Here is a 23,033-nt window from a genome sequence, read left to right as displayed (position 1 = left end):
CTGACGTACAAGCCTGACAAATACCGCATCAAGCATTGGTGTTTTTTGCTATTTTGCGTCCTGTTTCAATTTTACTGCATGTGTACATTTTACCAGTGCACCAGTAGAAAGGGTTCAAGGCTGTTCTTTAAAACACTCATGAGCAGTTATCACGATCAATTCCCCATATAAGTGGTTTTGCTGAAGAGAATACAGGAATACAAGCATAATTAGACAGTGAGGAATGTGGGTGGGAACACTTTATTATCAGCACACATTTTTTTTTATTAACTGCTGTTACACTGCTAAAATCTGCACTTTTAATAAAAGCACACCGCTCTGCTTCATCACTCTATGCCGAGTGCAAGTATCCTGTACCAGAAAGTCAAACCAAGACGCGAGATGTTCAGTCTGTGAAAATAAAAACACTTTGAAACATTAAGGGGTAAAAACTAAAGCACACTCAAGAAAATAAACACAGCACAAGAACAAATCCAATGAATCGGAATTACCTTTGAGAGCAAACATGCAGTTTCTATGGGACAGTGAAGAAAACTTATTCCCACGACTTTTTTTTGTGTGCGCGAAAAGATGAAAGCGCACATGTTCTCTCCCATTTTGTGTATCTGTCTTCTTTTCACACACAAAAAGGTGTCATCTCAACGTGCCCAACTGTCTTTGCATATCGATTTCTCTGCTCTCATACCACGATACCTACGGTTAAAGGCTCTAGTAGTGCTTAGCTTGAATGAACCAACACCAGCTATATGAACTCTGCTGTTGAATATGGCAGTGTAAGTTAGGTTGATGCATAGCACATTCATGTTCTATATACATTCTATCTCTATTCGATCGAGATAAAGAAAAAGAAGGCATGTAAACAAGAATGTTCCCTGATGAGCTATGCAGAAGTGCTTTCCCATTTGGACAGAAGCCGAGTGCAACTGCAGTGAAGATGACAACAACTTATACAGCATTTAAAATCTAGGATCTAAATGCGCTACAGATTTTTCTGAATTCATGGTCAAAAATCTAGATGTTAAAGGTGCCACACATTTAAACAGGGTCCTGCTCAGACTGGTAATGCTTTGTGTCATCTAGTTTTATAAAATATGCCCTACCACTGGTCTCTCAAGCTAAGGCTGCTGTCCAGTTGAAAGAGCAAATCTTTCAATTATGTCTATGGCACACTTGAGCAAAAGGTGGCCAAAATTACTGCACCACTGAGAATGTACCTGAGGCTTGAACAACGTAGCGGAAAGCCTGCATGGACTGAAGCACGACAAGCGTGTTTTGGGCCTAAGTGTGCACAGCTTTCAGTTGCTCATAGATGCTATTTAAAATATTTATATATTTCAGCTAGTTCATGGTTTCAGGCAAGAAATGTTCATGTATTCTGCATCCTTTCCACCATTAAATACTCAAACCAAGGGTACGACAGGTCTATTTTCTGACATCTGATTTCTTCTCCAGAAAACTACCCCTCTAAAAAAAACCTTCACAGCAACTTAACCCCAACCTCTCTTGAGAAAAGCCATCACACTGGTCTTTGAACACTAATAAAAGAGTGACTCCTTGCAATGTAATGTTATGCATGTCAGCGCCTTACAAAGTATAGGAAAATTTAATAATGGCATTATGAAAAATACACAACAAAGCAAAAAGATAAAACACCACACATGCTGCCTATCAATGTTGATGCCTGCATTTCAATGTGGATGCTTTTAGCTGTGAATATGTTCTCATTGTACTGAATGTCATAATATCACAAAAGCGAAGGGTCTTTACATTCTAAACTGACACTTGTGCTTTAGTATGTTTCACCGCAATACACAATGTGTTTTGCAGTGAACGGTCACGTAGAGTTTCGGACATCTACGGCGGACGTGTCCTGCAGTAAGGCATCTTCTGTATTGCGGTAAAGCATGTTAATAGTGACAAGAGCTAACCTGGCATGTATGGCTTTAGCCAACAAAAGTTGTAAAAACATCATCCTGCCACGAAAATCTACTTTGTTGAGACTAGAACATTAGGTTCCTCGGTGACTGAAACCCTACATTCCCGATTCGCGTGAACCCTTCCCACTATCGGCATGCTTCACCGCGACACACGAATGTGTTGCGGTGATAATAGTGGTCAAACAGGCTAGTGCATATGTTTGCTAGTACAAATATATCTCGCGGCTAGTTATGCAGTTACACGCGTGCGAGTACCCCGCATTCGGTTGTCTCCCAGTGACAGCACTACTGTTGCAAAAGCATCGCTTTGCTTTCGACAACTGCGCTCGGCTAAAAAGAACACCTTGACTTGCATATGACCAAAGCAGTCGGACAGGAAACTACGAAATTACGTAGCTATTACTGAAGGAAGAAATCAAGTTCAGAAAAAAATAACCGTGTAAATATCGGCTTACAAGGTCGGCAAAACATCGGTTCAAAGCGTCACAGCCACTGCCGAAATAGCTCTTAAGGCTTGCCAGTACACTTATTAGGCGCCTCGGCGCGCGTAATGTAACAGGAGACGGTGCACAGGGTGCGCGCGTACATCATTAAAGAACACATTATATATGTCCCATGACAGTGGCCCCTCTTCACTTTTGACATGCTTCGCTGCAATACTGTTTTGTATGCTTCACCGCGCAACACAAGTCTATTGCGGCGAAGCTGTCTTCAGGACGTCGATTTATTCACCCTATGTTGCGGGGCAGGTCCGCTTATCACACTTGGAAACATTTGACCACATTTACTGCATTAATTTCTTTTGTTCTTTTCAAGTTTCTTATCATAATGATTCTGCATCACGCAGTAGCAGGGCTGATGCCGCGTCTTAATCCTTTTATTTGCGTCAGGAAAGCGTATAGGTAAGCTTGTATGCAGCAGGCACGGCGGCACTGGCTGTTGTTGGTAAACTTCAAGAGACGCTCTTCGGCGCAGTGATGCCATTTGTCTTATTAAAAAGAATGCAAGGTGATGATTAAATGAGCGGCAGCAAAGCTGCAAAAAAGCAGTACCAAATTGTTCTAAGACCATCTCGCTCGAGCGAGATGGTCTTGATGGTTTGATTACGCGCATACAGTGTGGAAATATGAATTACTCACGCTTTAAGTGGGCACGCAATACGGACCGCTTCGCAGATCATCCGGTCGTTGTCGTTACCTATCACATGTGTGGCTCCTACTCACGATGGGGGATTGGCCGAGAAATAGGTGGATTATTCCAAATTAATATGGAGCATAAATTTTCGAATATCTATGGAGTTAGCATTGACAATGGCATTGAATAGCGTAGAATCACAGAACACCTAGAATTATCTGTTAAAATCAGGAAAGTTATATCGAATAAGTTATAATTAATTTAAAAGTAAAAAAAAAATTTGCAGGGCATTCGTTTAGATTCTGTAAGCAATGTTTGGACAGCGACGGCGACGCAAGTCCCGAAAGACAGAAGCCATGCAACTGATCGGATGTGACATCATAAATTATAGCGGCGGTGACGTCATAGGTGAACGTACACCCATAGAGAAAGGTACACCTTTCGTCTGCTGTGACGTCGCACCAGTCACGGCCGTACACACGTTTAAAGCAGTATCGGCAATCGGTCCGGCCAGTCCGGCGCTACTCCGGTGCTTATGGTGTATTCGGTTCGTCGGTTATTTTAAAACTTGGGTCTGTGTCGTGTGCGTTTCAAAGCGTATACAGTGCGGCCTTCGAATTTTTTCGTTGCGCACAACAATTATTTAGAACGGCGATACAGTTGAGGACAGTTCCTGACGGCAGTGCGTATATCCGACGTTCTTCCTGCAATATCCTTTGCATGTCTCTGTCGCTTCTCAGGTCGAACCTACCGCGGGTGTCCCGCTTGAATAGAAATGCCTTAAAACCGTTATTTTGGCTGCATGTACGCGAGAAGCAGGTTCTTTCGGACCCCGAAAACATTGGACAGCGTCAGCAACACATTAATTTTGACACGCTAGGAACTTGGGACAACCGAATCGATCTGCCACTGCTATTGCAGCAGAGTATCAAGGTCGGCAAACCCGTACCTAAAATATCGGCTGAACATGCCGGCTGTGCTACGATTCTCGGCCGACGAACCTACAATGAAGACCGCTACAGGTACTTATACAGTCGTATTTTGTGTACTGTTGTTTTCCTTTGGTCGAATGTATTTCCCTTTGGTAAAGACGGATGAAACTAAAGAGCCCGTTGAATTAGAAGCTCATGGAACGAAGCAAAAAGTGTCTCAACATTTTCACAGCATGGCATTTTCGCTGAAATTATACTGAATAGTGTTGCTGTTTCATATTGTCTATTGTGAGTCTTTTGCGAAGTAGCTATTTTGCTTTGATTACTTGCATGGTCGAAGTTTTATACTCAATATCAGACTGCGTTTTGCCTTTGCATGGTGCTGACTGATTACTGCAGGCTACACTCAAATTAGTACCCCCGACCCGCCGTGGTTGCTCAGTGGCTATGGTGTTCGGCTGCTGAGCACGAAGTCGCAGGATCGAATCCCGGCCACGGCGGCCGCATTTCGATGGGGGCGAAATGCGAAAACACCCGTGTACCTAGATTTAGGTGCCCGTTAAAGAACCCCAGGTGGTCCAAATTTCCGGAGTCCCCCACTACGGCGTGCCTCATAATCAGAAAGTGGTTTTGGCACGTAAAACCCCATAATTTAATTTAACTTCTGAAACGAATTTCTCCCGGCACTCCCCTCCCCTCGGAAGTCAAGTGGGAGAGGGACTGCCTGCAGATGTGCCCCAACCGAACGAGTACCGGGAGAAATTCGTTTCAGAAATCCTCGCGGCTGCCGGGAGAATAGACACTGCCAGCATTTTATTCCACTAACTTCAGCTCTGCACACAAGCAAGGCTTCCCATCTAACCTAACCTTCTGAGAGCCAGTAGGAGGTGAGTGCTGGGAGAAATTCGTTTCAGAAATTATCCCGGCTGCCGTGAGAATAGACACTGCCTAATTTATTCACTTCTGAAATTGCATGAAAATGGGTTGAGCAACGTTTTAGATAACTGTTTTCGCGATGCTGCCATTTTTTTTATTGTTCTCTTAATTTGGTAATAACTTTGTCGCATTACCTTTCTAGTACTGGGGGGGGGGGGGGGGGGTGCATTTTTTTGGGACAACACGAGTAAGTTTATATGCCCTGGAAAGGATAGACGGATCTGTGCCCTAACAGTGGTTGAAAGTTGGTAGCATTGAAACAAAAAGACAGAAATATTACTTCTTTGTCGAAACACCTGGCATATCTAATTTGAAAGCTGGGTTCCATATCTGTGCTACACTTGTCCTTAAGAAATAGGCGACTCCTCTGTTCCTCCGTAAAAAGACACCTCCGACCACCTACACTTGTGATTCTAAAGTAGGATGCAATTTTTAAAAAAGAAAGCAGTTTGCAAATCTGTGTATTTAAAAACTTGCTTTAATAAAAAAAAATTATTTCAATGGATGTAACAAATATCTCCTTTCTTTCCTTTTTTTTCTTTTGGGAGAGCTTACTGTTGGGCTAGTTTGTACATGATTTCGAAATTTAAAACAGTGCCAGGAAATGGGACAAGTAGTGTCTGTCTCATTGTCTTGTCCCATTTCTTGGTGCTGTTTTCAGATCTTATTTATAAGTTCACAATGAAGACTTACTGACCATTTTGCGCTGTGCTTGTTGCATCTAGTACAGGCAAAGTTCTCAGTACAATTCAACAGCAAGCACAGACAGCGAGAAGTGATACAGATTAGATGCTTGATCGGAGGCAATCCCGAGTTTCACTGAATATGGCGGTGCCATCTAGTTAAGGAACCCATAAACACACCCTTCTAATATGTACAAAATGAACTTTACACGCTCTTCATATGTGGAAATGCTTATTTTTGCATTATATTTTGAGTGCAGACTAAAGAGCTGCCTACATCCGCATATGACAGACTATGTAGGCTCCCTAGTGTAGACCATTGGACAGCGTACCTAGTGTCAGTTGCAGACATAATTAATTTGTATGCACAAGTGTGTGTCCTCTTTGTTTTGTTAAAAAACATAAAACACATTCTTATTTTTAAAGTCATCATTGTATTACAGCATAAACATGCACAATATATTCTTCATGCCGAGCGAATAAAAACGAACATAGGTCACATTCCTTTGCCTCGCAGTCTGTGCAGAAACTGATTTCAGGAGCAAATAAAAAAATAAAATGGTCTGATTTCGGCACTTTCGCTGGAGCTTGTGGCGTCAATTCCTATACCTAGCAAACGTAATAAAAACAACATGCATAATTTGGGGCATAGGGCCTCCCTTTAATGCATTCACATCAGCAGGGGTGTCTTCTGTCACCGCTGTGGGGCCAGTGACATTGACATGCCTGTAGTCTGTTTCACCAACTCCATGGACTGTAGCAAAGGTTGCATGTTCCATTGTGTGCAACTAATCCTTCCATTACCTTTCCCTGATCCATAGCTATTTCTGCACTGTACAGAGTCAGTGAGATGGAGTATAACTTGCCACTCACTGGCTGCATGCTGCAGAGAGCAGAGGGGCCTCAAAAAGTCAGCATCAAAGGCTAAGGAGCTGAAAATGGCACTCAGGCAAATACATGTCGAAGACCCGGAACTATGACTGCAACCCGCACAGGTGCTGACAGACAAGCAGCCTTGTAGGTGGGAATCTTTTCTAAACAGTCAGTGGCTCACTAGCTATGGCATTCTACTGTTGAGTATGACGTTTAGGATTCGATTCCTGGCCACAGTGGCCACATCTTGATGGGGACAAAATTCAAGAACACTTGTGTACTTCACTTTACGTGCTCCTTAAAGAACCCCAGGTGGTCAGAATCTATCTGAAGCACTCCATTACCACGAACCTAATAACCCATCCTGCGCAGTTTCGAGACATTAAACTTCAAAATTTGTTTTAGAAATCTCTTCCAAGCGATATTCTCATATTGTAATGATGTTAATAAAACAACGTTATTTATTAAGGGTGAACTTGTGCCCACAAGTAAAAGTCACTGCGAAATCCCCGGCAGCCGCGTTCTCAAAACAGGCCTCGAACCGTCTTCCTCTTTCTCCTCATGGCGATGAGCAAAACGTGAACAAGGTGAATGCAGGAGCCAACGTTTCGACAAGTGGACTTGTCTTCTTCAAGGCGACATATGCTTTCCTCGCCACAGTATATATAGGTGGGGTTATTCTAAAGGGGAGGGGGTGTGAGGTGGGAGGGCGCGGAAACGAGGGAAAGTGTGTTAGCGTGTCGAATTAGTAAAGGAACGCTGTGTACAAGGTCAAAGCCAGGACCCCCCCCTCCCCTCACCCTAGTCTGTCAACCCACGCACGTTAGCCGGCGTGTCAAGGGCGTCTGACACGCCAGCTGACGAAAGAAAAAAAAAAGAAAGAAAGAAAAAGAAAAAGAAGGGAAGAAAAAGGAAAAGGGGGGGATACGCCAAGAAATCAAACTAAGTGTTGTTGTCTATAGCTTGAGGTTTAGCATAGCGAATAGATTCTAAAGCTCCCTTTGAAACGTTTATGCCTATTGGTTGCAATGTCTTGAACTTATGGATAAGGTATGATTCTCTGTATTTTCTTTCTCGTTCAGAACGGATATTTGACTAAGATGTAGAGTTTAAGTTCATCAAAGTTATGACCTGGTTGGTTGAAATGCTCGGCGACGGCTTTGGGAAGCTTTTTAGCTGTGTCCGCGCGATGTCCGTTTAATCTGACGTTCATTGATTGTCCTGTTTCACCGATATATTGTTTCTTACAGAAGGAACATTCAAGCATATAAATCACATCCGAACTTGTGCAAGTGAAGCTGGATTTGACTTCATGTGTATAATTATTTGCGGTGCTTTTAATTTTAATGTCACTTTGAAGGTGCCTGCAGGTTTTGCATCTAGGGCGACAACATGCTTTTATTACGGGGGAATGCTGCTGGCTGACTTTTGCGTGCACTAACATGTCTTTAAAGTTCTTGTTTCGGCGATAGGTAACCCTGGGTACATCCGGGAACGCTTTTCGCAGACGCTCGTTACTTGATAATATTGGGTGGTATTTTCTTAGGATGTTGTTTATGTTTGGGAGTGCATTAGAATATTTTGTTATAAAGGCCGGCGGTCTGTCAGATTCTAATGTGGGCTGTCTCTTCGCCAATTCCGACTGTCTCTCCAATCTTGACGCGGTATCATAAGCTCTATCGAGAGCAACTTGGGGATAGTTCCTTTCTGCTAGCGTTGATCTAAGGTCATTTAGGTGGTGGATATAATCGTGGTCTTCACTGCAGATTCTTCTTATACGTTTCGCTTGTCCGACAAAAATTCCTTGCTTGCAATGTCGTGGGTGATGACTGTTGTAGTCTAAATATTGCTGGCTGTCTGTAGGCTTCCGGTAAAGTGTCGTTCTCAGTTTTCCGTTTTCTATGTAGACCGTCGTGTCCAGGAAGTTGACCTGACTAGGAGAGTGGTGAGCAGTAAATTTAATACTCGGGTGAAAGCGATTGAAATGGCTAATTAAGTCGGTTAAGGCGCTTGTGCCGTGTTCCCATATTATGAATATGTCGTCAATGTAACGAAGATAGGTGTGGGGTTTTAAAGGGTAGGATTTCAGCAGGTCTGCTTCAAGCTGTCCCATGAAAATGTTCGCATACGTGGGAGCGAATGGCGTACCCATGCTAGTGCCGAAAATTTGCAGGTAGTGTGTAGAATCGAATTCGAAGTAGTTGAGCGTGAGAACTAACCTAAGGAGCGATAAGTAAACTTCAGGAGCGTGCGCTTGGGGATTGATTGCGAGGGATCCCCGTCTTTTCCCTCTTTCTCCTCATGTGACACCTCGTGCACGTGGCGCATGCGTGCTGGGTCCAACTGGCAGCCCGTGCCACGAAGATCGCTGCCTGTTGTTGCTGAACAACACCACGGCACGGCGTGCACAGTGTCCAATTCAAAGGGCGCGCAACTTGAATGTCACCAAGTTTGTCGCGGCAATATCATGACAATGTTTAAGCCATCAGTAGGATCTTTATGATAGCAGAACCGCGAGCTAGATGCACTCACAGAATGGTTCTTTAGAGACAGCAATGCCAGTCATGCTTTACTCTGTATATGAGCGCTTCGAGGTCATCTGTAAAGTGCCAGCATCATCATTCATCATCAGCCTGGTTATGCCCACTGCAGGGCAAAGGCCTCTCCCATACTTCTCCAACTACCCCGGTCATGTGCCAGCCTCCGAGTGCAAGTGCTTATGCTACAATTGTGAAGTGTGTCTAGTACATAAAAGCTTATTTTGCGGCAGATTTTGGAGCTTGCTTCTCCATTTGAACATCAGATAATTTGAACCGATTTTGCATGTCCCAACAAGGTTGAATGAATGGTAGTTGATATACTTTATTAGGCAGCCTTGCATATGCATAACTCAGGGACAGCCATGTTGCAGCCTGTGCTGCTTCATGAATGCTTTTTTTAAAATTGACGTTATCCCATTATAAATGCAGGGTCAAGGAGCTTACACCAGACCTCCTGTACTTCGCGGTGTTCGATGGACATGGTGGTTCAGCATGCGCAGACTTCTGTGCTGAACAGATGGAGGCACATATTATGTACTGGGTTCATAGAGGCCAGACAGACCTACAGGCACTACTCCAGTCAGCATTCATCGACACCAACAATTCCTTTGCCAAATATGTCTCCTTTAATTGGCCAGGTGACTGAGTTTTATACACATGTTTAGCACTACAGAGTATTTACTTGTTGGCAGTAAACCAGGACGGGGCATAACTGATAGTTCTGCCGAATGGCTAAGTGTGAAAGTTTAATTGGTGCTAGTGTCACTGAACTGCTTAGCTTTAAAAGCTGTACCAAATCAGTCTAAAACAATCACATAAATCTTCACGAAGAGTTGTGTGGACGCTCTTTCCAGTATTGGCTCCAGAAATCTCCATGTTCACAGAGCATTTCTGGCGAGAAGCTATCTGAGGCACATAATATCCTGTCTTTGTGTGAGCATACGGAGTTTACAAGCTAAAAAATGTGTTCAAGGATTAAACCACTAAAATCATAGATGTGTTAAATTCATCACCAAAAATATAAATAATAAAAGAAAAGAGTTCCATACAGGTTATTTTTTAAAGTTACTGTAACTTTCTTGAAAACAAATGAAAAATGAAAATAAAAGGACGTTGAGCAAATATGCATCGCAAGTGACATTCGTGCTTGGCCCGAGGAAACGGGAGTACAAACTGCAGGCAAGATACATCAACCTGCTTCCTGCAATGCAAGTCTAAGCTTGCTTTTAGAAATAAGATGTAATGCTTTCGAGCTTATGTGTGCCAGGGCCTGCAAAACTTTGAGCACACTTTTGTACCATGAAAAGTTAAGCAGTAATTTTGTAATATGCCCACAACCACATGGTTCATGTTGGTCTTTTTTATAAACATAGTGCTTTTAGTGTGACTGTAATTGCTTTCTTCTTCATGGGACTTGGCACAACGTCATGATGCAATGGGAGCTTTAGTTGAAGTTGACATCACTAGTTTAGAAGTAAAGAAATCTTTGGGAGCATTGTTCAAAATTGAAGCCGGAATAAAAGATACCAGTTTGGAAATATATTGCTTTGAATAGGTGCAAGACACGGGCTTCTCTCCCCTGTTCTGAAAGTGCCATCCCTTCGGAAAGTGTCTGATAGCCATGCTCATGCATATTGTGCCAATTTTTCTCTTTTGACAAACAGATGGTGACGAGGCCTCATCTGGAACAACTGCCACGGTGTGCCTTCTGAGAAGCAGCACAGAGTTGTATGTAGCCCATGTAGGTGACAGCCGTGCCCTGCTCTGCCGCAGTGGGGAGTCGCGCCGACTTACCACTGACCACACTGCTGGCCTGAAGCTGGAGGAGGCAAGTTTACCACATCAGCCATATTTGCCAACTTTTGTGAATTTCTCATATTGAAGTTTAAGAATTGAGGCTCCTATTTTACGAATGTTGCTTCCAGTTTTACTAAAGTGGATTCCGTTTGCGGAAACATTTAAAAGGTGTTAAATGTTAAGAGGATGGGAAGGTGTATGTCCCCCCCCCCCCCCCCCAACAAAAGCTGAGTTTAAGAAAAAAACTACTATGGTACCCGTGCCACGCTTTTGTGGCAGTGCAAGACACCACACACTAAAAGGCTGCTATTTTCTTCGAGCAAGTTTATTCAAGGATGTTCCTGAAGCAGGCAAAATTGGCCACTGCAAGGTTGCTGAAGTAGTCACCGTGATCTGTGTTGCTTTCATTGTCTTCTTTTACCAGTTTGTGGTTGCTTGTGCACTGCATCTAAACTTAAATAGTTAATGAAGTGTGTACATACCCTGCAGAATGTGTGTTACTCAGGTAAAACTTTAAAAAACGTGTATATTATCACCTCTGCCCCTTCCACTTATCCTTGAGATTTTTACAAATGTTAAAGTTCACAGTTTGGCAGGTATGCATCAGGGTCATCCCAAGCGAAACGTCCCAGACTTCAAAAGCGACTATCAGTGATTTTCTTGAAAAAAGATGCACTAAGTGGCTATTGTGTGTATGTTTCACCAAAGTTTTCTTGTCAAAAAATTTTTTTGGTCACGTGAGGTCACTCTGAAGTTTCCGCAAAGAAGCAAAGGCTGGTTGGAGACCATTCTTTTTTGTTCTAGTGTGAAACTAGGTGCAATATCAAATTTTACTTTAGAGCATTTTATTGGTATCCTTTTTTCATATGACATGGTAATTGAATGCATTTTAGAACTTTCCGCATTTTGCTCAGTAAAAAAGCAAGAAAAGTTGCATTCTCATAAATTTTTTGCATGAACTACATTAACTTTTCAGCTGCAATAATTCTCCCTTTTCACCTGTTGCTGTAGTGTATGCTAAAAATAATTTGAACTTATTAAGAAATATATTTTTTGAGGAAAGCACCTCCAAAGTTGGCAAAAAATGACTTTTTGTGAGATCCAGGCCAAATTTAAACATTAAGGCCCTCCAGATAAATATATGTCAGGTAGCTCATAACAGGCACTGACCTTCTAGCTTGCCATTTAGAAATTTTTTTTGAGTAAATTTTGTTTGAAGTGAGCAAAAAAATTTTTACTCAAGTTAATTGCAGTTGTCACTTGTGGTGAAAAGTTCAGGCTCTTGGGAATGGAGTTGAGCAGAAGAGGAACCACAGCTTAATTGCATAGGTTGCTAAGGAAAGTGAGGCTTTGCTCCAAAAGGGAGCTTCATAAATGCCGTATTTTCTGGTGTATAAGTCGTGGTATTTTTCTGAATTTTTCGTCGGCCATCTTATGGAGCAGCTCAAGAGCACAGAGTTTTGGTTGAGTTCGTTATGCATAGCAGATCACGGTCAAGCGTGCACAAACAAGAACAGAGTGAGAAGTGGGCAACACAAGCGCTTTGATCGTTTATTCACAAGATTGCATCATATCAACACTTTCCTTCATGACGTCACAAGATCGAGATGCCGACATCGGGTGGCCATGCTCGGAAACTTAGTTTCTTTGGACGACAGAAAAACAGAAGGTGCACTGACACACGACACACCTGCCTTTCTAATGCAGTCTGCTTCAATTATCTCCCTAGCATTCTGGTTATTTTTGGCTACTATCTTTGTAGGAAAGCGCTTGTGTTGTCTACTACTCACTCTGTCCTTGTTTTGTGCGCTCTTGACCGTGACCTGCTACGTCTTGCAGAACGGTGCGACTTTTTTTTTCCTGAAAAGAACTGCCATCAAAATTAGGTTGGATGCTATGGCCACGTGAAGCGTGCTGGGTTGACCTCCTCTGGCAGTTGCTACGGGTTGTGTGCGCGCTATGGAGGTACCGGGTTGTTCTCGTGATTGACTTGCGAGTGCTGTGCGAGAAGGACGGAGCAGCAACGCAGGCAGCAGCAGGCCAACCGCGAGTTGACCGGCTCAGAAGTCACATCAGCAGATCGCTTTCAAGATATGGCACGCGCCGCTGCGCAAACACAGTTGCTACCAAAGTACAAGGCACTCCCCCCCTCCCTCCTGCGCTGCCTTCCCGCTTTCCTTCCTTGTGTGCAATTCGGCTCACTGTCGCACGCTTTCACTCGCACATATAGCAGAAGGTGCATGGGGACGATGTTATCGCCCTTGGACTTTATGCGAAACATTGTGGCTACCACGGCGGCAGAAATGCGCCTGGAATGTCCAAATCATTGCTATCGCATTTCTTTAGGAATGGCACTGATACGCTTGCGCGTTACCCACGTTCACAAAATGAACAGTCACTGTATTTTTATTGTGATAGCAATTATATGGACAATTCCGGCGCATTTCTGCCATCGGCGTTGCCGTGAGGTTCCGTATAAAGCCCAAGGGCGATAAAATCGTTGCTGTGCGCCGTATGCTGTATGTGGGAGTAAAAACGTGACGGTGAGCCGACGAACGCAGTGCGAGTGAGGAAGGCGGGCCGGAAGCGCACCCTCTTTTGTCATGCGGGAGGTACAGGGGTGAGGCACAAAACACCTATATAAACTTTGGGTGAGGCTAGGGCGGAGTAGGGGCGTTCCTCTCCGGCAGTGGCTGCTGACGGCGCGGCCGCGCGGATGCCATGTCTTGAAAGCGATCTGCGATGTGGCGGAATTGTGCACCCGCACGGGCCTCATCATAGATAATGAAATTCAACGAGAGGGGACACTCGGTGAAAACTGGTAACAGGAAATACGTTGCGCTAGTATTAATGCTGTCCGTTAGCTGCCGAGAGCATAGGAAAAAAAAAGAATGTGAAATGAAGTTAACACACATATTTTTCTTCTTTCCCACTAAAACTAAAAAGCTTTGCATATAAATTAACTTATACTTTGCGACTTTATTTCTTTTTTCGTCACCTAGCAACAAGCTAACTTCACTTCACTTCACTTTATTACCTTAAAGACCCCAGTTAGGAGGTATTACATAAGGGGTGGGTTTACAAATAAAGGTTACAGAGAGTGCTCTTCATGAGAAACAAATGTAGTTAAGTTGTCCGCAAAAGTTGATGAACACGTGATGGCTGCAATGTCACGGGAAAGGCCATTCCAGTCCACTGCTGTGCGAAGAAAAAATGAGGCCGCAAAAGTAGTGGTGCGAGTGCGTGCGATAGAGTAAGGATGGGACGTACGGGAAGATATGCGCGCCGGTGGGATGATATACGGTGCTTGATTGAGGGAACTGTGAAATAATTTGTGAAACAAAGACTGGCGATGTGGCGACGCACAGAAAGATTAGCAAGATCAGTTTTATGTTTTAGGGATGATATGCTTATGTCGTATGAATATGAAGAATGGATGAACCTAGTGGCACAATTTTGTACAGATTCTAGTTCGTTTCTTAAGTATACCTGGTGCGGGCTCCAGATGGGCGCTGCATATTCTAGTTTCGATCTGATGAGTGATTTGTATGCGAGAAGTTTTATGTCTGAGGGTGTGTGACGCAAATGACGCTTTAAAAAACCGAGGGATCTGTTCGCGGATGATATGATATTGCTGATGTGTGCATTCCATGAAAGGTCAGAGGATAAGGTGACGCCTAGGTATTTGTATGATTGAACTTGTTCGACAGTGGAGTGAGAGATTAGGTATAAGAATGATAAGGGATTAAGCTTGCAATGAAAGGAAACGAGCTTGTATTTAGTGGGATTAAGCTTCATTAACCAAAGATTACACCACTGTTGTACAAGGTTAAGGTTATGTTGGAGTGCAGTTTGATCTGAAATCTTTGTAATTGTGCGATAGCTGACACAGTCGTTGGCAAATAAATGGATATGGGAGGATACATGTACAGGCAGGTCATTAATATATATGAGTAATAAGAGGGGTGTTAGTACAGATGCTTGGGGGATGCCGGATGTAACAGGGAGAGAGCTGGAACGGCTATTTTTAATTGAAACAAATTGGGAGCATTTGTTGAGAAATGCTGTGATCCATGCGAGAAGGTTAGGGTGCAAATTCAGCTGGGAGAGTTTTAGTATAAGGCGTTTATGTGGTACTGTATCGAATGCTATTGCGAAGTCGAGAAAGATTGCATCGGTCTGAAGGTTGAGGTCGAGATTAGAATGTAGATCATGAAGAAGTATAGCAAGTTGGGTTTCACAAGATAAAGATTTACGGAATCCGTGCTGGGACGCCAGTCGCGCCAGATGCATGCGTCATCCGCCGGACACGCCATCGAAGCGAGCAAGGCCGGCTGCCCTTGGAAGTTCGCCTGTTCTGTGACCCGTCTTTCGCTTTCTTTCTTTACAGCGGAGCTGTTAAGGGCTACTTTCCCCATTATCGTGTCCGCATGTGGAAAGAAAGCCAGAAGATAGTGCTATACCTGGCTGACCCATGACAGAGGTGACGCAGGCGTTAAGCACCAGTGGCGTAGCCAGAAATTTCGTTCGGGGAGGGGGCTCACGCAGCAGCTCGTCCTTTTCCTTATAGAATTTGTCAAGGAATCAAATACATTAATAACAACTGCATGGCCATTGCAAAAGATGCTGCAAACAAATTCTTGAACACTACGCATTGCCAAGACAAGTAAAATATGTATTTCTTCATAAAAGAATATACTCGTATATCTCAAAAATTGTGCTAGAAATAACTTATATCGGTGCTTCTATGTTTTCTGTCTATTTAATACGTAAAGAAAATATCACGCGAACTTTAGAATTATATCAATTTGAAACCAGCAAAGCAGTGCATGCCGCTGATATGAAAAATGTAAAGGCCATGAAATGAACAAGTTGAGGACAAATATTTAAATGAAACTTTGTTAACCTCCCTGTCTTTCTCTCATTTGCATCTTTCTCTCTGTGTCATTTAAGAACCTTGTTTACATTTTTGTACATATGCAACGACCAGGGGAAAATCTCAATGACGCTGTCCTTTGTTAGAATGTATTGCGCAGGAGCTGCTGTCATCGGTCGTGTATGTGAGTAATTGCACCGAAATTAAAGTCGCAATAGAGAGCACGTATAAAAAGCAGGAGTTCTGCAAAATATGCGAGGGCAAATCAAATGAAAATGAGCCAATGCGACTATATGACTAACGGTGTACTTTATTTAGAAGTAGCCATGAGCAATTTAGGCATTTGTCCCACTGACTAACAAGTTGCGTGATTCCCGTCACACAAAACTCCTTGGGTTGCTGTTTCAGGTCTGTAACTGACTCTTTCACGTCATCGTCCGACATGAATCTGGTTCACTTGAGCTGTCTTTTTTTTTTTTTCAAATGCTCCAAAATGCGCAAGTTGCAAGGCGACAGGTCTGGGCTGTATGGCAGATGTTGCAGCGTTTCCCACTTGAACATTGCCAGTTTTGTGTAACCACATCAGTGTCGTGGAGACGGGCATTGTCGGGAAGCAAGATGACCCCATTCCTCAATTTTCCACATCGTTTGTTCTTGATTGGGACATGCAGCTGATCCGATGTTTTGCAATATCGGAAACGATTGATAGTCTCTCCAGGTTTAGCAAATGGCAGCTGACAACAACAACAAAAAAAAAGTCAACACCTTTCCGGAGGAAATGACGGCCTTTACTTTCTTTGGAGGTGGTGAATTAAGATGTTTCCACTGTAAGCTTTGCCGTCGTGTTTCAGGCTCGTAGTAGTGGCACAGTGATTCGTCCCCAGTCCCAATTGCAGACAAAAAGTCATCACCCTCATTGTGATACTGGATTAGATGAATCAAGGCAGCGCCGAACCTCTCCGTCTTCTGATGGGGGTTCAAAATCTTAGGCATCCATTGCGCACACAAGATCCGATAACTGAGGTGTTCATGAATTATGGTGTGACCCGAACCATGACTGATGTTCACACGCCCTGCCAATTCATCGATGCTTATCCTCCATTCTTGTCTAATCAGCCTTTGCAATTGTGTTAGTGTGATTGCACGGTGGCTTTGGCACGGTCTTGGATCGTCTTTGCAACGTTCACATCCCTTGAACCATTTTTTCCTACGCTTCACAGTGGCCAATGAAATGCAATGTTCAACGTACACGGCAGCCATAAGGTGACTAATTTCTTTTTGGGAAACATCTTCAGCTGCCAAAAACCTCACAACACCACGCTGTTAAATTTTGGAGTGTCCATTATGCCATGAAACCAAGTTCAACCCAGTGTACGAGCGCATTAAAGGGCCCCTCACCAGGCCGCCTAGCAAATTTTGGTTATACGCTGGAAGTTTTTACGTGTGCTGTAGGGAGTGTCCTGCTGCAAAAATTTTTCAAGTCTGCTCATTAATAGCCGAGATAAAAATATTTCAGTGCCGGGAACCCATCATTTCAGGAGGCGAGCTCCACTTCATAGTGAGACTCTCTCTCCACTCACCTCGTCTAGCTTTCACAAGTGAGATTCCTTCCCTGCATTACCCCATGCCGGACCTTGAAGATCGCGCGACACATACGTCATGGGCCCTGCCTTCACTCTTTTTTTCTCCTCACTTTCTTTTTCGGCGCCGCGCACTTTTGCTGGTGGCATTGCGTGCGAGCTGTTATTGTTTCATGCAGTGCACGATTTTGCGCGCTGTGCTCAAGGACACATGACTAGCAGTATAATTCAGTGCTACATGAATACTGAGGCAGAACAAACAGATCTCAGAACATGATCACGCGATGGAATATGGTAGAAAATGGCATAGTTTTGGTACCTGCGCACGTGACCGCACGACCGTGGGAACAAGCAGACAAAGCGAAAGTACCATCCCTCTTGCTTCGGTGCGAAGTAAAACAAAACAAAAAAAAAAAAACATGCAGACATTCCGTTTGTTTTATTATTTCTCTAACTTCAATTCGTCAATTCAAGCAACAGATCACACTGATAACAGATGTTGTCTTGAATGATTCTCGAAGTCACGTGTCGCCACAAGCGACGTCACACTGCGGACACCAGAACGTAGGCGCAGGTACACGAGTATGTCATCCTCCGGCTTAGAGTGTGGTGGCCGCAAGGAGAAGAGAAAACGGCGTTCGGTTTGAAATTTCAATCTTTCTGCGGCGCGTAGCGATGTAATACTTTGCAGGCACAATCATTATTGTGCAATGTATGCTCTGCGCTTGTCAGCTCAAAATGGCCAGACCTAATGAGGAGCCCTTTAAAGAACCTTTATCCTCACACCTGCATGTCACTTTTGTTAATAACAGATGACTCTGTGCAACGCGCATGCCTCGCACATAATGAACCGAACCATTATTGCATGGGGTGGGTTGGCTCACTTTCATTTGACTTGCCCTCGGGCATTACAAATGTGAATATACAATGGAATATGCAAATGCAAAGGTACAGCTTATAATGGGCAAAAAAGTGTCACTGGAAACAAAGTTCGCTGCACGTATACACAAAACCTCACAACAAGATATTTAAATATACGTATAAGTCTCCAATAAATCTACATATCTAAGAAAAAGTCACTGTATATAATGCGTCAAACAAGGCAAATAAACATCTTGCACAACAACAGATTCGCAGATCACAGCCCCCCATCGCTCCACTCTACGTTATGTATCGCGCGCGACATGAGGCGGCGCACTTCCTCCCCGCTTTTCACCCTAGCGCAGACAAGACTGAGCCACCATCGTCAGCTCACCCATGCCACCCCCGCCCCCTTATGCTTTCACTCGCACATACAGCAGGTGGCCCGCGGTCACAATGTTATCGCCCTTGGAATTTACACGGAACATGAGGGCCACGTCGACGGCAGGAATTCGCCAAGAGTGTGTATATAATTGCTATCGCAATATATGTTAAGAGTATCCGACAACTGAACCATCTCGTGCCCCATTACTTTCTGCAAAAGAAGTAATAAAATTGAACTTTCACCTTGCGACAATTTCCTGCGCCAGAACAATGCCTTTTTTTCTTTTGTGGGGTGGGGGCACTGAAGTGAAAAAAATGCAAGGAAGCACATTGGCCATATTCGAATGCCTTCTTTGGGCACCTAATGTGGCTACCGAAGGAATATCGAAGAAAACGTGAGATGCTTGGTCCGCAGAAAACCATAGACATACTGCTCGGTATTCTACACCGGCGAGACAAAATTTTGCTGAGAGGTTGCGCTCACGCGAACGCTTTGCAATCCATCGAGTCCCTGTAGTGATGGTGTCGAGCGACCATGCATTGTTTCTTTTTCTCGTCTGCTAGCCAGAAAGCGCCCAAAACTATGCCAGGCGAAAATCCACTCGACCAGAGAAAAACGAACGCGCATCGAAGTGCGCCGCGCGGTGGTCGAGGCAACACGAGAAAAAAGCATGCGCTCTGGCTGGTTCTGGCAGCCCGTGGGTAGCGGAAAAAAAAAAAAAAAAAGATAAATAAAAAAATAAAATTAAAAAAATTAAAATAAAATTGAAGAGGCTCAATGTGTCCTCGCGAATAAAAGTCAAAGTAGAAAAATAAGATTGTAGTTTCCTTTGCTGGCTTCAGTGTCTTGACATGGATGCTTTGGCGCAGGCGAAACAATGTTGATATTCTTTTCTGTGGCATAACGGCACAAATGAACCACCACAACGCTTCGTTTCATCGGACCTCACTGCACGCTTTGTCAACTTGTATGAGAGTGTGTCGATTTGGCTTGTCTCGTTGTACGATCCTATGTGCGACATTAGGAAAGTCAATGCACATTTGGCTTCAAATGTTTATAACAATGTTAAACCCACAGAGTTCCGGTGTTGAAAATCTAAAGCATGACTTTGGAAATGTCAATGCACCTTTTGCATCAAAAGTTTATGAGAACTTTATACCCATAATGTTTCAGACTTGAAATCCGTGTGCTCCGTAGATTCTGCGGCCTTCGCGAGATGCCATGAGGAGCCCGTTCACCATCAAAACGCCCTTGAAACTTCGTACTCGGGAGGGCTCCTTGTGCTACAATATGCGACTCCTGGTGTATGGGCATTGCCACGAAATCCAGCCCGATTTCGCAATGTTCGTGCTGAAATGTCTTTTCGAGCGTGAAAAGGACATTCTAGACAAAATCCATCATGATTTCCAGTGCCGGGGGTTGTTTTGGTCAGCGGCGCACGACAGCGCCGCTGACCAAAACAACCCCCCCCCCCCCCCCCCCTGGCTATGCCCCTGTTATACGTGGGCCAATCCTGAAGATGGTGCAATGCCGGGCCGACCTGTGGTGAAGGTACAGTTCGCGATTAAGGGGCCCACATACACAGCTCCACTGGTCATCTTCCTTCACAGAGTAGAAGGGAACTGAATTTTCTTTTTTTGATATACTTGTCTAGTTTGTTGGGCTCCTGGCGTATTCTTGCGTTTCTTGTGCACTTCGACACGGCACAGCAGCACTATTGGATTGTGGCAAGGTGAGAAATGTTGTTTAACAGTGTGCTTTGTTTGACTGTCTGTTTTGTTTGACAGTCTGTTTGGAAGTGATTAGGCTTACCATGACTTGGGACGCAGTTAGCAAAATACAGCTCGGCTGCCCTGGCACAGTTAATCTGAGTTAATGACTCGTACTGTGAGGTGTTTGTGATGCATTTTTTTTTTTCTTTTCATATTATTACTCTCAGGACCGGTCAGGCATTACGGAGAGGAGTGGGAAAAAATACAATAAAAACAAACAAGAACAGGAAACGTTACAGCAGGTAACTATAAACAGCATCCTTAAATTTCGCAGAATCGTTGATGGTGAGGACAGAGGAGGGCAGGTGATTCCAGTCTGAAGCAGTTTTTGGGACGAAGAAATTCAAGTACTGGTGTGTCCAGCACTGTGGAACATGTGCCTTTACGTGGTGATCTCTGTGAGATCACCACGTAAGAAGTACACCGGAGGAGTAAACAGGGATTGCTTTAGGGTGTTATTGCAATACATTTTATAAAATTGGGGGGGGGGGGGGGGGGTGCACAGGCGATATATGCGATGTCATATGAAAAGATGTGGAAGGTTTGTTTTTTTTATTCCTGAAATGCTAGCGTATCAGGAGTAATTAGACATTGTATATCTAGCGGAGTGATTTTGAACTGATGCAGCGTGTTCAATCTTCGAACGCACTAGTGTTTTATACAACAGCAGTTTTAAAGGAATAGGGACAAGGGAAAAGCTGCGACAAAAGAAACCAAGCATGCGGTTAGCATCGTTCATAATATATTCAATGTGCACCTTCCAGGACAGATCATCTGTTATTTGAACACCGAGGTACTTATACTTGCTAATGTGCGGGTCAGTGGGGTGTCATTAAGGGAGTATGAGCACGGAGTGATTTGTTATGTCATGCGTGTAATTCGAATTAATTTGGATTTTTTTAATGTTTAATTTCATAAACCTAGTATTGCACCAAGTTGCAATATTGTTCAGATAACTTTGATGAGTATACACATCACTTTGGTTAGTAACTTCCTTGTATAAAACACAATCATCAGTGAAAAATCTTATTTTGGAAGTAATTGAAGAGGGAAGATCATTAATATAGATAAGAAAAAGAAGAGGTCCTAGTACTGATCCTTGCAGAACACCGGATGTTATAGGGGAAATAGGGGAGTCATGGTCATTAGCATTTACATATTGGTGCCGATTACCTAAGAAACACTCGATCCACTTTAGCACAGCACTATCAATATTTAGTTTACGTAGCTTATGTTGAAAGCCTTTGCGAAGTCGATAAATATACAATCAATAAGAGAAGAGCGGTCCAAAGTGGAAATTAAGTCATTAGTAAATGCAATTAATTGAGTTTCGAAAGAATGATGCTTACAAAAACCATGTTGTGAATCTGTAAAGAACGAACTAGATTCCAAATAATGAACAAGGTGTGAATAAATGCGTTCAAGAAGCTTGCGCGGAATTGGTGTTGAGGAGATAGGTCTGTAGTTATTAGGATAAGGAATGTCTCTAGACTTGTGGACAGGAACCTCCTTGGCAATCTTCCAATCATCAGGTAGCGATGCACTTAGGAGGGACTGTGTGAAAATTTCAGACATCAGGGATGAATATAAACACATACTCTTCAGAAGCTTATAGTCCATGCCGTCGACACCTGCAACCGACACTGAAGGAAGCGTGCGAGCTAGGTGTTTGGTAGGATATGCAAAATATGTCCTTGTGATTCAAACGAATGCAGGTACAAACAAATTCCAGTGAAGTGCTCACAGGCAGGTTATAAGAAATTTCATTTGATACAGCACTCAGACCTACACGCTCGCACTGATCACATCTGTAAATATTATAATTTTGTTCAAAAGTGACCTATTCCCGAGAATCAAGTTGTTCGGACAACCATGTCTCAGTCAGGATAATCACATTGGCAAAGCATGTGTCGGCTGAAGATGACAATGAATCACATTTATCCCTTTCAGGATCAATGACGTAAATATACGGCGCCGCAAACAAGTCCAAAATGGTCGATGCCATATATATGTGCGGCACTGAGACGTACACGCTCGCACCGATAACATCTGTAAATATTATAATTTTGTTCAAAAGTGACCTATTCCCGAGAATCAAGTTGTTCGGACAACCGTGTCTCAGTCAGGATAATCACATTGGCAAAGCATGTGTCGGCTAAAGATGACAATGAATCACATTTACCCCTTTCAGGATCAATGACGTAAATATACGGCGCCGCAAACAAGTCCAAAATGGTCGATGCCATATATTTGCGGCACCGCCTGTATGTTTAAAAAGTGTACCACTTTCCTAACTCTTTCTTTCCTGGCATGTGCTGACACTATATGGGAATACAGGGAATTTTTTTCTCGCGCATCCCTCTCTCGGTTTTCGTTGCATGGCTTGTTTGCTCCGGAGTACGCGCGGGGTGCGCGGCGGCGGCTAGTTTGGGTTTTGTTCCACGGGCGGTTTCGGTTTCTTTCGCTTGCAAATGTGATGGCTATCTCGTTACTAATCGTTCAAAGGGCGACCGTCTGTTACTCGCTCATTTATTGCTCACAGGGGTGCGCATACGAAGGATGTTGCCGTGCAAGTGTTTCCTTTTATTTTTATTTTTTTGGAGACTCTCGAAAACTAATTGCCTCGGTTGGTGATAAGATGAAGATTAGTGGAAGTTTGTCACACGTTTTGCTTTGACGGGCACACAACCATACAGTTTTCTTGAGTGCGCTCACCTACGCAGTTCG

At 43.6% G+C, this 23,033-nt stretch overlaps 1 protein-coding gene and 1 long non-coding RNA gene across 3 annotated transcripts in view; one reads left to right on the top strand and one right to left on the bottom strand.

Annotated features, from left to right (window-relative positions):
• Nucleotides 1–224: 224 nt before the first annotated feature.
• LOC129380819 (uncharacterized) lies at nucleotides 225–3,458 on the bottom strand. The gene is made up of 2 exons (XR_008609020.2): nucleotides 3,077–3,458; nucleotides 225–390 (listed from the first exon to the last, which is right to left on the bottom strand). It is a non-coding gene; the product is annotated as an uncharacterized lncRNA (long non-coding RNA).
• A 95-nt stretch (nucleotides 3,459–3,553) lies between these two features.
• The window catches only part of LOC126547263 (protein phosphatase Mn(2+)-dependent 1K-like), a 47,965-nt gene continuing 28,485 nt past the window's right edge, over nucleotides 3,554–23,033 (top strand). Inside the window, exons 1-4 of one of the 2 annotated variants that reach the window (XM_055062843.2) lie at nucleotides 3,554–4,093; nucleotides 9,465–9,673; nucleotides 10,700–10,863; nucleotides 20,474–20,548. In XM_055062843.2, the coding sequence (XP_054918818.1) occupies nucleotides 3,792–4,093; nucleotides 9,465–9,673; nucleotides 10,700–10,863; nucleotides 20,474–20,548 (750 nt within the window). In that variant the 5' untranslated portion in view covers nucleotides 3,554–3,791. The remainder of the gene's footprint in view (nucleotides 4,094–9,464; nucleotides 9,674–10,699; nucleotides 10,864–20,473; nucleotides 20,549–23,033) is intronic. The other variant, XM_050195226.3, reaches the window with a different exon arrangement.

Source organism: Dermacentor andersoni, chromosome 1 (genome assembly GCF_023375885.2).
Source record: "Dermacentor andersoni chromosome 1, qqDerAnde1_hic_scaffold, whole genome shotgun sequence".
In the NCBI taxonomy this organism is placed as follows: domain Eukaryota; kingdom Metazoa; phylum Arthropoda; class Arachnida; order Ixodida; family Ixodidae; genus Dermacentor; species Dermacentor andersoni.
This window is presented reverse-complemented; position numbering and strand designations above follow the sequence as displayed.